Source organism: Mustela erminea, chromosome 1 (genome assembly GCF_009829155.1).
Source record: "Mustela erminea isolate mMusErm1 chromosome 1, mMusErm1.Pri, whole genome shotgun sequence".
In the NCBI taxonomy this organism is placed as follows: Eukaryota; Metazoa; Chordata; class Mammalia; order Carnivora; family Mustelidae; genus Mustela; species Mustela erminea.
In genome coordinates, this window is record NC_045614.1 from 191,519,431 (window position 1) to 191,535,971 (window position 16,541).

The window sequence follows — 16,541 nt, forward strand, 5'->3', positions numbered from 1 at the left end:
TAGGAAGAGGAAATTTAGACACATGAAAGAGACACCATGCACAGACAAAAGACCATGCATGTAGGATACAGCAAGAAGGTAGCCTCTGCAAGTCAAGGAGAAGGGACATAGAAGAAATCAAGCCTACTGACACCTTAATCTTAGACTTAAGGCCTCCGGAACTATGAGAAAATAAATTTATGCTGTTTAAGTCACACTTGCAGAGGTATTTTGTTATGGAAACCCTGTAAACTAATATGACAGGAAGTCAAAAGCAGAGAGACTGTGACTGTAATGGACAGACTGCTTTAGAAACATACATGAAACAAACCTTGGGAGTATTCAGATTCAGGTGAGAGAGAGCTGAGACCCAGAAATCCTTCAATTTCTTCATCAGTGGAAGTAGCAAGGCCAACTTCACAAGGTCTTTTAAGGATTAAATGAAAAAAAATATATATATATATGTATATATATACATATATATATATGTTAATAAACTGTGTAGAAAGACAGTGATGTATGTGTTAGATATCACTATTTTTATTATTATCAATTCAAGCAGACACTAGTCAAAATATTGACTTAATCTTCTCAAAAATTCTTAGATTGACTGAGACATGGTGAGCTAAGTTTAGCTACTCAAGTTCACACCACCAGTAAGTGGACCCAAGATCTGACCTTAAGCCAAATAGATCAAATGGAACACTAAACAGAAGTTATATTTATGTTCACAAGATTTACATTAATCTAAGTGACTTCTCCAAGTGACAAATTTACAATTAAAAGCATATGGTGCCTGGGTGGCTTAGCTGGTTAAGCGACTGCCTTCTGCTCAGGTCATAATCCTGGAGTCCCCCAGTCCAGTCCTGCATCAAGCTCCCAGGTCCATAGCGAGTCTGCTTCTCCCTCTGACCCTCTCCCTTCTCATGCTCTCCCTTGCTTTTTCTCTCAAATAAATAAATAAAATCTTTTAAATAAGTGAAAATATATATATATATATATTCACTTATTTTACTACTGCAGTCTGAGATGTAGAGAATGATACTATTTAGACAGTACTGAAGCAACACGTTTCTCTTTTTTTCTAAAAACATAGTATCTGTTAATAATAAGTAATTACGGGAAATACTCAATGACAAACATTTGAGGTAAACAGCAATAAACAGCTTTTGGAATACATTCAGAATGTGAGGCACCTGAGTGGCTTAGCTGGTCGATCATCTGACTCTTGATTTTGGCTCAGGTCATGGCTCAGGGTTATGAGATCAAGCGGGCTCTGCACTCAGTAGGAGTCGGCTTACCCCTCCCTCCCCCTCCCCCTGCTTGTGCTAAACCTCTCTAAAATAAAATAGATAAAATCTTTAAAGAAAAAGAATATATTCAGAATGTTTTATTATAATGCACTTTAATAGTTTTCTATATTTTTTATTTTAAAAATTTTTTCAGGAAGTAGAAATATCTGAATCCCAGACTGATCTAAAAGAATGCATTGATCCCATTTTCAAGTTCTTTAATTCACAAACAAGTTTTTATATTTGACAGAAGAAAGCATTTTATATTTTCTTTGCTGTGCATGTGTGTAGATTGAGAAGTACTTCCACATTTTCATCAAGTACAAAATTGTATTTGCAAAGTGGTGGTCTATGGAGAGAGAAGAAGAGAGAAAAAAAATAATTATTAGTAAAAAGTGGCAAAGTTGATATTTTTTCCTCATCAACGGTAGGATATTCAATACCTGCGATTGATTAGTTTTCCCAATGCAGGGACAAACCTATGGCCTTGTTTCCATTCCATCTCATTTGGCTATACAGGGATGAAGTAGACACAATATTTAGGAGAAAGAAAAAACTCTCTGTGTTTCAATTTCTCCTCTCCTTGATGCGTCATTGAGATATTTACTTTATAGGGAAGACATTTTTGGATACTGAAATAGCTGAAGCCTGAACTCAACACTTAGTGGCTGGGCCACTTTTTCTATCATGACAGGCACTATTAAAGAATGGGGCTTAATTGCATACACAGATTTTCTAATAATCTAATCAGTCCTCTTTTCCAGCTACTGAAGTGGAGATGATAATCAGTAAAGAATTCTACATCTTGGAGAGATTGTGTATTTAGCATTTGAAGACTTCTGAAAAGTCAAGTCACTATGATGAATCAAGCATCTTGTCTAGTTTTTATCTTCCTATTAATGTCTTTCAAAGAATCTTAAAAACCTTCTTAAAATCCATAAAAAGGTAACCAAGTAGGGTAAGAAAAGATTGGTAAAAGTTCAGGAAAGGAGCTAAAGAAAAAAAATGGTTGAAATAAATGGACATTTCCTATGTGAGTAACAGCAACTTAGTCAAGGAAAAGGGGCAATTCACCTTCACCAGTGCTGACGGCTCCCCTTTACTTGACGGATGCATTGCTCTAGTTCAAGATGTACATTGTTCCCAGGCTCCTTCTAGCTTGGTTAGGACATCACTGGACAAGTTTTTTAAAATATTCAACAGCATTTGGGGCACCTGGGCGGCTCAGTGGGTTAAAGCCTCTGCCTTCGACTTGGGTTGTGATCCCGGGGTACTGGGATCAAGCCCCGCATCGGGCTCTCTGCTCAGCAGGGAGCCTGCTTCCCTTCCTCTCTCTCTGCCTGCCTCTCTGCCTCCTTGTGATCTTTGTCTGTCAAATAAATGGATAAAATCTTTAAAAAAGAAAAAAAATATTCAACAGCATTTTTAGGTTAAGTTATTCAATTTTTAAATAACTCAATTTTCTACATTTGCTAATGTGTTTAAAAGTAATAAAATATATTGCTGGAGTAAAAGTAATAAAATATAGACATTCATTTTTTATTATAAACATGGATACAGAATACCACAGTATCTTCCATTTGAAATAATAAAGGCATCTTATATGTTAGTTTAAAAATAATAAAAAATAAAAATAATCAAAAAGAAGTAAAAAATATGTTAATAAAAAAGATTAAGGCATCTTGAAGTTTGAATTTTAATACTGTAACAATAAGTGTAAAATGGTAATACTTCAATCTTGTAAGAGTTTTAGGTGTCAGCAAAAGTAGCTTTTTGTTGTTATCAAAGATCATCAACCTCCCTTCATTATTAAGAAGTGTGGCAATGACTTCACCACTTTTCCAAACAAATGTATATATACTTATGTTAATTCTTCATCTATCCTCCTATATCCCTTAATCACTGATGTGCCTGCAGTGTTCTGGATCTCCCTGATTTGCCTCATTTTTCAGTTGTCACAGTAGGACAAGTGTGTCATTAGACTTCTTAATAGGTTACCTCAGCTTTAATCATCGTATTCACATATTTACAATATAACATCAAGGTGAGTACGATTTTATTTTTTTCCACAAGAAAAGCTCACAAACCCATTTCCATTAAGATATGTTCAATAACTAATATAATAAATGCATATTTTTGAATTAAATATTCCATTTTTACAAAGTCTTTACACGCATTACAAGACAGTTTAGGCAGGTTTACAATGCCTACCTAAAGTTCACTTTCACCAAAATGTGTGAGAAAAATTAATTTTCTTGATTTTTACATTGAGAAAAACCTATCTACTTCCTCTGCCATGACTCTAAGTTTGACATCATTCTATGTTATGTTATTCCATAGTTCCTTCTCAAAAACCCATAAAAATTTTTATAAAGTATAATTTAAAAGAATACTTGTGTTTTCATGTTCAACTACCATGCAAAGATTATTATTATTTTTTTAATTTCAAAAGGGCACAGAATGTTGCATTTCTGATGCTTCACTTACACAAACCAGTGAAATGAATACATTACTTTGATAAAGTATCTAAAATAATAAGAGAAACCTGTGGAGGTTTCTCTTTTGGAGAATTTTGAGAAAACACTCCAAAATTCAAACATAATTCATTTATTTTGTTTTAATCCATGAATTATTCCAAATAATAAGACACATATAAACCTATTTGAAAAAACTCCCCAGGGCTTTTGTACAATATATCACCACATCCAAGCTTATAATACTGCTTTTAAAAATTACTTAAGGGTGCCTGGGTGGCTCAGTTGGTTAAGGGACTGCCCTTGGCTCAGGTCATGATCCCAGGGTCCTGGGATCGAGCCCCACATCAGGCTCCATGCTCAGCGGAGAGCCTGCTTCTCCCTTTCCCTCTGCCTGCTACTCTGCCTATTTGTGATCTCTATCTGTCAGATAAATAAATAAAAACCTTTAAAAAATAAACAAAAGAAATAAAAGAAAAAAAAATAAAAGCACAATGTTTAAACACCTATTAGTTTGGGGAAAATAAAAACCAAACAACAAAAACATTGGGGAAGGTGCAGTCTTTGATGATGCGGAAGAAGCAATGGAACTCTGCTAAGCACCAGTGGGAATGCAAAATGTACAGTCACTTTGGAAAACAGTCTGGCAGTTTCCTCTGAAGTTAAACATACACTTACAGTATGACCCAGCTATTTCACTTCTAGGTATTTATCCAAGAGAAATGAAAACTTATGTTCACATGAAAACCTACATGCAAATATTTATGTTGGCTTTATCCATAGATAGCTATCAAAAACTGTGAACAAACCATATGTCTTCAAACTGGTGAGTGGATAAACGAACTTTGGTATATACATACAATGGAATACTATTCATCAATAGCATTCCATTGGTATAAGCAACAAAATGCATAAAGTTTGAATGTACGGAGCTAAGTGGAAAAAGCCACACTCAAAAAGGCACATGCTGGTGCGCTTGGGTGGCTCAGTGTGTTAAGCCGCTGCTTTCGGCTCAGGTCATGATCTCAGGGTCCCGGGATTGAGTCCCGCATCGGGCTCTCTGCTCAGCAGGGAGCCTGTTTCCTCCTCTCTCTCTCTGCCTGCCTCTCTGCCTACTTGTGATCTCTCTCTGTCAAATAAATAAATAAAATCTTTAAAAAAAAAAAAAAGGCACATGCTATCATGATTCCTTTTTACATAATGTTCTGAAAAAAGCAAAACTAGAGAGAGTGGTTGCCAGGGACCAGGAACAGGGTTATGGGTGCCTGGGTGGCTCAGTGGTTTAAGCCTCTGCCTCTGGCTCAGGTCGTGATCTCAAGGTCCTAGGATCAAGTCCTGCATTGAGCTCTCTGCTCAGCGGAGAGCCTGCTTCCCCTTCTCTCTTCTCTGCCTGCCTCTCTGCCTACTTGTGATTTTTCTCTGTTAAATAAATAAAATCTTAAAAAAAAAAAAGAAAGAAAGAAAGAAAAGAAGGGGGTTAGCTCAAGACAGTTTTTGTCATTGATGGAAATGTCCTGTATCTTGAACGTGATGGTCATTACATGACTCCATGAATGTATCCAAACTCATAGAACCATATACCAAAAAGAGTACATTTTACCGTTCACTCGAGTTTCAAAAAGTAGCTTTAGTCCAACTTCTCTCAGGAAATTATCCCACGTCTCCTGCACTGTGAATATATATTCCTCTAAGTCCCTAAGTTCAAAGGCCCCGCTCTACTGGAAATGCCCTGAAGGGGAATTGTGCTGCAGCATCAGAGTTTATTATACAGAGATCATTACTGGTTGAGTGCGTACACAGCTTATCTGGACCATAAGGCATCACATTTTTAAAACTCACATTCCCAATAATTTGGCAGTGCTAATTCTCATTAATTGCACATTATCTGTGCAGACAGATCTAAATAGGAAAAGCAGCTAAACGGTTACGGTAATTATCTAGGTAATTAAACTTAAAGCATACATTTCATCCAAGCATCTGTTAGCATCCCCAGCCAGGAGGGAATGTTGAGTTTTCTAACCACCCACAAAATGTATTTTTGGTTCCCCACCCCCTGCCCTGAGTAGAAACAACTGCATCTAAATTTTATAAATTTAGTAAATTTTCATTGCTTACCCACTGTTAAGATTTTACATAAAAATTGCATGCATGCTTATTTTTCCTCTATAGCATATTCCAATTACTTTACCCGATTTTTTAACCTATTAACCAATGAGTAAATTGGGTACAAGAGCTGTCTACGCAAAAATGATTAAGAAGACAGGGAGTCACATATAATGCCTTTTTCCCCTTTCATTTCCCCTTGTAATAAGGGACTTAAAAAGGAGAAAGCAACCACTGTCTGTAGACTCACCACCAACATATATCAAAGTGTGAACACTGTGTGCTGGGGTAGAAGATTTGAAAATATTCCTCCTCCTTAATGTTCCTTCTATAAATATAGTACAAGGAAACTGTTTACCTGCCAATGGTTTTCTATGCATCAAGGGTCAATATTCATGATAAGCACGCATTGGGGGGAAGAAAAAGCACCAAAACGCCTAACAATAAAGGAAAGGCTGATCTGAATATCCCACAAAAGACAGGATATAATGGCTGCCATTAATTTATATTTTGGAAGAAAAAAATGCTTCTAATCAGGTCCACGATATTGCACAGCTCCAAGTACATTACGTTCACCTCGTTATCTATGCGAACAGTGATGCCCGCAGCTCAAACTGCACGATTCTGCACAGAAACCTGGCTTGTCATTTAATGTAAATAATTAGATTCACGATTCACTTGTCACATGTGTGATGATAAGTAAGCCTGACAAAATATTAACAGTGATAGCTCCTGCTTGTAACATTACATTTGAATTAAATTTTCCAAATACTCCACAATGGGAATAAATCACTATATTAATTAGTGAAAAAAATGTTTATTCCTGTCAAAATAACAGCAACTAGAAGAAAAGAAAACAACAACATCAAAAACCAAGAAAAGTCTGCCTTCAAACCACTGCAAGGCACTTCTCAGCTGAGCAACCTCTCAGTTTCTGTTCCCTCACTAATAAAAAGAAGAAAAAGCTCAGAGAGATGTTGCAAAGGTTGCAAAAGCAGTGTCTGGGATGTGGTAAATCTTAACACACTTAACCAGTATTATTCATCTTGAAAACGGCTTATGAAATGTTGAAACCATTCAACTAAATGCAACGCTAAATAACTAGGGAAGTTAATAGGAAGTAAGTAAGGCATTCAGGACAAAGCTATAAAATCATTGATTCAAATATCTAACTAATTTTAAAAAGGAAAACGTGTCTATCAACCCTCCATGATATATTGGAGTAAATTAATTGAGGAGTTACTACATTGTTCAATCTCAGGTTGTCTTATCAGGCTAAATATTACATTATGGCTATCCAGAACAATAAATATAACCTAACTTACCCCAAATCGTTTGAAGTATTCAGATCTTGAAAAATCTGAATTTGAGTGACTCAGTTTACCTACTCATTTATTGCTTTCATTCACAGGTTAACTGCATCAGCCAATCAAAATTATATTGAGTTTTTTTTTGTTGTTGTTGTTAAATCAATAAAAAACTACAGTAAGATAAATTACAAGCCAATCCACTTTTAATTAATGTTTGCCTGTTTTATCAAAATATTTTCAGCCTTTCTGTAGTGTCCTGTTATTTTTTTCACCGTAGAGGTCATATTATCTTCTCGGGTAATACTACTTTCAACATTCTTCATCCTACTCTCTGTAGGATTGAATTTGATCCCTTCTTGTCACAGAGTAAGTAAGCATAAATCAAAGGATTTACTTCCCTGGCCAATCAGAAGAATCTACTTCCCTGACCACAGAGTGAGGCTCAAAGGTATGTACTTGCCCAATCAAAGTCAGTGACGTGCAAAGAGACTATAAAAACTCTTTTCCCACCCATCCTCATGGGATTTGAGTTTGGAATCAAGCAGCAGCCAAGTTGGTATTATAAAGACTGAGGATAAAGCAGTGTGCATGGCAAAGCCAAGAGCTAGCACAGAAATGCACTTGGTCCTTTGAATGAAGCTAAGCCAGGAGCCATTATCATCATCATCTTCTTCTTTTTTAAGATTTTACTTATTTACTCGAGAGAGTGAATGAGAGAGAGAGAACATGAGCAGGGACAGAGGGAGAGGGAGAAGCAGGCTTCCCAGCTGAGCAGCGAGACTGATGTAGGGCTCAATTCCAGGACCCTGGGATCATGACCTGAGCAAAATGCAGACGCTTAGTGACTGCACCACCCAGGTGCCCCCCCGCCAATTCTCCTCTTTTGATAAAGATCTCATCTAAATGCATATTCTTATCATTTATTAATTTTATTCTCCAAAAATTCTTATTTAGTATGGGCAACATTCATAGAAAGGTAATTAAGGAATCAAATATATAAATACAGAAACATAAAGAGAAATAAAAAGAAAGCTCTGCGGTAAACCAAAAAACAGCGATTTCTAACAATCCACAAACCCGTGGCTATTGGCTCTCAGTTGACTCTCGTGATTGGAACAAATCACATGTCCCATATCCAAATAGACAGATGACCAACTCATTAAAGTGGTCTTAGTGGTTCTTAGTGCTTTCACAGAGGTTTTTGTGTGGGAATATGAATTCTGCCATAGTGAACACATACATCAATATCGTGGGGACAAGCATAGTAGGAAAACCTCTTCAGTTATGAGAACTCAGAACTAAGAAAAACATATTAAATAGACATATAAATACTGCTGGATTCTATCATCTTCAGAAAAAAAAATCAAGTTATGATGTGAAGTGGAGATATCTGTGACATAACAGTCAAACCAAGACATTGGATCATAAAATTAAGGTACAGAGTCAGATTTTCTTCATGTTGTCGTATATATGCTAGAGCTTTACTTCTGCCAATATACTCCTAGGGTTGAATTTCCAGTGATATATAGAATCTTAGATACAACAGATGAAAATAGACTTTTTTCCTCTTCCCAAATAAAAATAAATTTAAGAGAAAGAAAAAAAATCATTGAAAGTCATGATGACTTCTATCTTCTATGACATATGCCTCCTTAAACAGTTTTAGCCATTGAGCCCCATGCAAAAATTGTATAGAAGGAATCTCAACCACTCTGTAAATATATATGTATACATAAGAAATTATCGATCAACTTCTGAGGAAGACATCTGTCTCTTTTTTTTTTTTTCATTTTTATTGTGTCTAGTGCAATGATAGTGTTTTTCCTTGGCTTAGGTAATGTGTTTCCAAACTAAGTTTCATTCAAACTAATTTTCACCTTTAAAAAAGTGCATTTTGCACCTTTTAGATATTCTAATATATCTAATTTAGATATTCTAATATTTATGTGAAATATAACCTGAAATACACAATAAACAGATGTTTGAATATATAAACTTTAAAACATTTCTTAGCATACTAGCATACCAATATTTTCAAGCTTAAAAATTATACAATGAGGGGCACGTGGATGGCTCAGTGGGTTAAAGTCTCTACCTTGGGCTCAGATCATGATCTCAGGGTCCTGGGATCAAGCTCCACATCGGGCTCTCTGCTCAGCAGGGAGCCTTGCTTCCCTCTCTCTATGCCTGCCTCTCTGCCTACTTGTGACCTCCCTCTCTGTGTCACATAAATAAAATCTTTAAAAAAAAGAAAGATTATACAAAGAAATCAAAATCTAGTTTTCTTACCTTTCTGGATATGTAAGTGATTGTAACATGATGCGCCGGATGTTGTAGCCGCCCGGGAGACATTGCAAATTTGTGCTCTGAAAGTATGTCAAACTCATGCTTGAAATATTTACAACATCATTTAAAAATCGAGCAAGAATCTTGACTTCTTGGAGATCATTAGATGATGTGCTCTCCCTAAAGAGAGAATTTAATATGTTCAGCATATCAATAAAATATAATTTAACTCTAAAGTCAATGTCACGTTAACAATGCAAGATAGAAAGAATAATTTAAAGGAAAAAGGCCAAACAATATTTGTTAAAGTATTTGATAAAATAATTTAAAATATGACCCAGCAATCTCACTACTAGGTATTTACCCAAAAGATACAAACATAGTGATCCGAAGGGCACCTGCACGCCAATGTTTATAGCAGCAATGTCCACAATAGCCAAACTATGGAAAAAGCCCAGATGTCAACAGATGTTGACAGATTCATCAACAGATGAATGGATAAAGATGTGATATTATATATATCTATATATATATAGATATATATATGTGTGTATATATACACACAAAAAAACCCAGAATATTACTCAGCCATTAAAAAAATAAAATCTCACCTTTTGCAATGACACAGATAGAATAGAGGGTACTATGCTAAGTGAAATAAGTCTATCACAGAAAGACAATTATCATGTGATTTCACTCATATATGGAATTTAAGAAACAAAACAAGGGATCATAGGGGAAAGGAGGGGAAAATAAAATAAGACAAAATCACAGAGGGAGATAAACCATAGAGACTCTTAACTACTGGAAACAAACAGGGTTGCTCAGGGTGTGTGGTAGGAGGAGGGGGTAACTGGGTGATGGGCATGCAGGAGGGCATGTGATATAATGAGCACTGGGTGTTATATGCAACTGATGAATCACTGGACTCTACCTCTGAAACTAGTCATACACTGATTAATTAATCTAATTAATTAACTGAATTTAAATAAAATAAACATTTAAAAAACTAATTTAAAATAAGTTAAAACAAAATAAAATAAAAATATACAGACCTCCATACAAAATTATTTGGGGATACTGTCTGAGAAAACAATGGGACATCTTATCTTTCTGACTTGGTGTCTAGATTGTACATTTAAGATTAAAGAAGTTCTCTTATGCTTCTTTTTTTAGACACCTCAACAACTATCATAGTTCCCTGAGTGGGTTGGATACTCAAATAACAATTTTTCATTCTTTTGTGCCATTTTACCAAATATTTGTGCATTAAAGGAATAATTATAAAAGCCTCAGATTCAAAAGGAAAAACATAAAGGTAGAATTAAGTAAGTATATTTTTCTGAGCATTTACAGTGTACTCAGAACAGTAATAAAATTTGACATACTTGGGCGCCTGGGTGGCTCAGTGGGTTAAGCCGCTGCCTTCGGCTCAGGTCATGATCTCGGGGTCCTGGGATCAAGTCCCACATCGGGCTCTCTGCTCAGCAGGGAGTCTGCTTCCTCCTCTCTCTCTCTGCCTGCCTCTCTGCCTACTCATGATCTCTCTCTGTCAAATAAATAAATAAAATCTAAAAAAAAAAAAAAAAATTTGACATACTTGACCTTATCTTACCAACTCCCTTTATTAGGTACTATTAGTATTGCCATAACAGATGAGAAAACTAAGTATCAGAGCATACAAGAGCCTTTCCTAAGCTAGTGACTGCAAAGCTAGAATGCAAACACAGTCATGTCAACATTCTTCAACACTCTGCTGAAATCGCTCATCTTTGTGTGCCAGGAGCATTGCCTGGAGTCAGTTAGATCAGTATGGATCTGCTTAACTAAAAAGAGAACGCCAAAGAAGAAGGAAATGGAGGAGGAGAAGCGGAAGTAGAGGAGGAAGAAAGAAAAGGAGGGAGAGTGAGAGGAAGGGGGAAGCAAGGGAAGAAGACAGAAGAGAAGAAAAAGGAAGAGGAGAGAAAGAAATTAAAAAAAGAAAAACCGATTGTACTGGGACATCTGGTCAGTTATGCCTTTGACTCTTGATTTCGGTTCAGGTCGTGATCTCAGGGTCACCGGATCAAGCCCTATGTGGGGCTCCACACTCAGCATGGAGTCTGCCGAGATTCTCTCCTCTCCCTCTCCCTTTGCCCCTCCCCCTGCTCGTAATCTGTCCCTCTCTCTCTCTCAAATAAATAAATCTTCAAAAAAAAAAAAAACCTGTTGTATTAATTTCCTCCTTTAAGGCAACAATGATTTGTTGAACAAAGCCAACAACCACATGTAGAACACATGAAGAATGTGTCCAGTTCTTGTGCCATCTTACGTTTATCCCCATCTTTTCCTCCTCTTGATTCTTCAGAACAACTAGGCCCAAAAAAAGGTTGTCATCACACTCCTCAAAGCCCATCTCTGCTCCCTGCAGGCACTGTTATTACCTCCTCTTTCACGGAATAGAACATCAGTGATTCTCTAATTTCTATCCACGGCCTTATCTGGATTTCTCAGTGACACTTCCAAGTCAACGCGTCCAGATGGGAATGTGCGAACTTTCCCTACAATTTCACACCCACTTTAACGATTTCGAATACCAACTGTTTGCTCAGGACCACCAGATCTCTGCCTCTAGCTGAACTCTGTCTGCTGAGATCCAGACATGCGCATGTACTGTTATTCACCATGTCTACTTGGACATCTCAAGGATGTCTGCAGCTCAGTAGGTTCAAATCTAAATGACATCTTCCCCAACAACCCTCCCCACCAAGAAATAAAACAAAACCAAACCCGACAGCTTTGGGATGCCTTGGTGGCTCAGTCGATTAAATGTCTGCCTTTGGCTCAGGTGACAATCCCAGGGTCCTGGGATCGAGTCCCATATTGACCTCCCTGCTCAGTGGGGAGCCTGCTTCTCCCTCCCCCTGCTGCTCTCCCTGCTTGTGCTTTCCCTCTCTCTCTGATAAATAAATAAATAAATCGGGGGGGGGGGGGACAAAAACCCGACAGCTTACAAATTTCTTTATGATTTTCAATGGCGCCACCACCAATTACCCAAGCCAGACGATGAAGATTCACTCTTCATATCCCCTCTTTTAACCCTTACTTCCTATCTATCATAAATTCCTACTGATTATACCTATGAAATATCCTGAGTCTGCTATGAATCCACCCTCAGTTTCCATCTCCACTGCAAGCACACAGGATACCACTGTTCCTCGCCTATATTCTTGCAAAAACAAACTCTCTTTTCCATCATCAACCCACTGTGATCGAATTGTTTTTCCAAAATAAAGATCCAGTCCTGGCTGCAACCAGACTGCCCCCAACTAAAACTCTTCAGTGGTTTTCATTTTCCCAGGGAGGAAAATAGAATCCTAGAAATGCCCTGTAAGGTCTAGCTCTTACAAAATTGAGGGATTTTCTAATTCACATCTCTCTTGCTTTCCCTGCCTCCATTCTAAGACATTATAAAATTCCTTCAGTTCTTAAAATGGGCTACGTTCCCTCCTACTTCAGGACCTATGCCTTTGTTGACCCTTCTGCCCGGAATATAGCAAAACATACGAATTTCCGCTCATCATTTAGGTCTCACTCAACTAATACGACATGTCCTTAGAGAAACTTTTAGTGACCTCACTATCCCCTATTTCATGTTTCCATACACACTACAGTTTGCTTCAAGACATGCTTCATATTTTGTTTATACATTTTTATTTATTTTTGATTACTGTTATATCCTTAATTAAGCTGTAACTTTAATGAGGGTAGGACCATGTCTATTTTTCTCATCATAGTATCCTCAGCACTTTGCACAGTCCCTAGCTCAATGGAGATACACATTAAAAATTATTTGAATAGAGGAATGATGAACATTATAATTTTACTTGTATTATGTATTTTTAAAGTCTATTAGCTACAATGGACAGAAATTATGTAACGATAGCACTCTAATCTGTCCAGAACTGTATCCTTAATTTCTAGTACAGTTACTGGCCTATAGAAACTTTCAAGATCTGATACTGAATGATTAAACTGGTTCCTCTCCATGACCTCTCCATGACCTAGCTCAGTAAATGGCACCATAACTTAAATGTTTGCCTCAAAACGTTTCTTTTCTTCACTTTCACATATTTAATTAATCATAAAAACTCACCTATTCTAAATCATAAAAAATAAATAGATAGATAATTTCTACAGATTCAGTCCAGGCCTCCATCATCTCTCACAGAAATTATTACAACAGCCACCTCTCTGGACTTGTGTCACTCTCGTATCTCCATTACTCATCTTCTGAGGGAATCATTCTAACTAGAATGTCCAGAATTGATACCTCCTGTTTAGACTCCTACATTGATGTATTAATATACCTGGCATCATATTGTAATGTGTGGGTAATTTTTAGTGACATAAAAAATGATTACACTGTAGCATTTGGTATAAAAATCAGGATAAGATCTTAATTTTGCTAAGTGAAAAAAATAATGCACAGGGGTATGTACAAGAAGAAAGAGGAAGGAAATGAGGAGACAGAAGAAGAGGAGGAGACAAAGATGTAGACAATTAGTAAATGTGAACATCCCTGAATGATATAATTATATATACTTCTCCTTTTTTACTGTATGACACACTTTCTACAGTGAACAAACAGTCCCTTTCAATTTTGAAAAGGGAAACAAAAGATCATTTAAAAGTTTCTGACTTCCTTGGTTTCTGAAATGGTTCAAATCCCAAAGCATGACCAAAGCTATTAGCAAAGCGTTATTAATAGATAAACAAGAAAGCCTATGGCCAGGCTTAAATGGACATATTTACCATGAGTATGTCATCCATGTTTTATATTCCTTCATGAAAAATGCACTAAGGCAAGTATGTGAATAAAATGCATCAATATTTCATGGTGTTCTGCACAGACATTTCCTTTGTAAAGGAAATCAAGAATCACAACTTCATTGCCTTCTGAACAAGCTGGCAATAGCTTCTCTAGGACCGTAAGTCTTTGTGCTGTTACTGAACTCTGGTTCTTTCCTGATTCCGTGCCTTTGAAAGCACTCTCTCTCCACTCCTGGACTGCAGTCTCTCCCCTTCAAATGCTCCCTTGCTTCTTTCTCTGTACACCCATAGCACGTAAGTACTCTGCTACTACAGAACTTATTACTCAGAGCTACCAACACGCATTAGTCTCCTCCAGTATTCTGTGGCTTCCTTGAAACAATAATAGTACGATTTTATCTTGAATACCCATTATTTGGTGAAATGCCTATATATGGTCCATTGGTGCTAAAGAGGTGGATTCAAAAACCAAGAAAGCATGGGTCTCATAAACACAAATAAAGGATCATACACATATGTCTTATATATATGCACATATATACACTATTTTAAGTGATTTAAAGCAATAAACTATTATAAACTATTATTATAACACTATCAGTGCTCAAAATGAAGTGGCAAGAACTTAAGTTTCTCTTAATAAATGATGGGCCATGGGGTGCCTGGGTGGCTCAGTTGTTAAGCATCTGCCTTCGGCTCAGGTCATGAGCCCAAGGTCCTGGGATCAAGTACCACATTGGGCTCCCTGCTCCATGGGGAGCCTGCTTCTCCCTCTCCCACACCCCTGCTTGTGTTCCTCTCTCGCTGTCAAAGAAATAAACAAAATCTTTAAAAAAAAAAAAAGATGGCCCTTGATGTAAATGAAGAATTTGAAGAATCTGAAATCCTAATTTGATTTATTTAATATTCTTCTTTGGGTGACTGAGGGGAAGTTGAAGAAAGGGAAAAAAAAACTGATGCTCACTCATCACCAGTCTGATCCAACTACTAAATTATCTGTGCAATGTCATTAATCGTTTTAAGAAAATTAAAGTTTTAAGGATCTAATATTAAAAATATGTTCAGCTCGATGTTTAAAAAATTTTCCCTGACTTTTAACTCAGAATATTATTTCCAAGAATGGTCTTAGTATCCCATGATGAAGTAGTCTTTATGTTACTTCAGTACATAGGTTCTTGATATTTTATCATAATATACTTCTTTTACTATTATTTTTCTTTGTGAATTTCAAGGTTTTAAAGATTGATGTTCAAAACAAACTTCATTTATTATGAGTTATGGATACTTTTTACACTGTAGTATCATTTTAGATTTTAAACAAAGGTTAAAATTACAAATATCACTTCCATTGTTTGCAATGCTAATGTGCAAATATATAAGTGTGCAGAGATTTTTCCCTGGTTCGCTTTAATGGTTGATTAAGTTTGGACATCATGACGTATGCAGGTCTGAAGCCCAGCACACTTCAGATTTCATCAATTCAGGTACTGTAACTACCAAGGCAATGACAACAGCAAACGCTGGACATGTCAACTATGTTTCTGGAAATATTAAAGATGTCATCAGGAATAAGACTAAACTTAAACCAAACTGTTCTAAATCCAGGCACAACAAAATAAAATGTATCTTTTATTTCATCACTAGACATGGTACCAGTGAGTCTTTTGAAAAGTTAGGTTATTTAATAGATTTCTAGAAGTCTAGCACAGCAGGTTAGAAACTACAGTTTTAATAGTAGCACACACCTTTATATCGTTCTTTTGTTTAACAGGAAATAATGAATTTCTAAGTTTGAGTAATTATTAAATACACAAATATGCATTCAACAAACTCAAGCTGAGAACATTCTTTGAGATGACTAGATAACTTTAAAAATATGTATATAGGGACACCTGGGTGGCTCAGTGGGTTAAAGCCTCTGCTTTCAGCTCAGGTCATGATCCCAGGGTCCTGGGACAGAGCCTCACATCTGGCTTTCTGTTCAGCGGGGGAGCCACTGCTTCCCCCTCTCTCTCTCTCTGCCTGCCTCTCTGCCTACTTGCGATCTCTGTCTGTCAAATAAATAAAATCTTTTTTAAAAATATGAATATATACCTACATATACACATATACACAAAGAGTTAAATAGAAGATTAAGTAAAAACAAAACCCTCTTCTATTATTTGTGGGATTTGTGACTGGGAGTGGTTCTCAGAAATGCTGAAACTCTACCGACAGAAGTTACCAGACATTTATTCACACCACTGTGAACACAGTGTTGCCTGAAAACCAGAGCGAATTAGAAG

At 36.6% G+C, this 16,541-nt stretch overlaps 1 protein-coding gene across 1 annotated transcript in view; it reads right to left on the reverse strand.

Moving 5' to 3' along the window:
- Nucleotides 1-1,439: 1,439 nt before the first annotated feature.
- Nucleotides 1,440-16,541, reverse strand: part of LIPI (lipase I) — a 55,243-nt gene continuing 40,141 nt past the window's right edge. Inside the window, exons 9-10 of the mRNA XM_032302235.1 lie at nt 9,448-9,624; nt 1,440-1,620 (exon numbers count right to left, since the gene is read on the reverse strand). Of these exons, the coding sequence (XP_032158126.1) occupies nt 1,533-1,620; nt 9,448-9,624 (265 nt within the window). The 3' untranslated portion in view covers nt 1,440-1,532. The remainder of the gene's footprint in view (nt 1,621-9,447; nt 9,625-16,541) is intronic.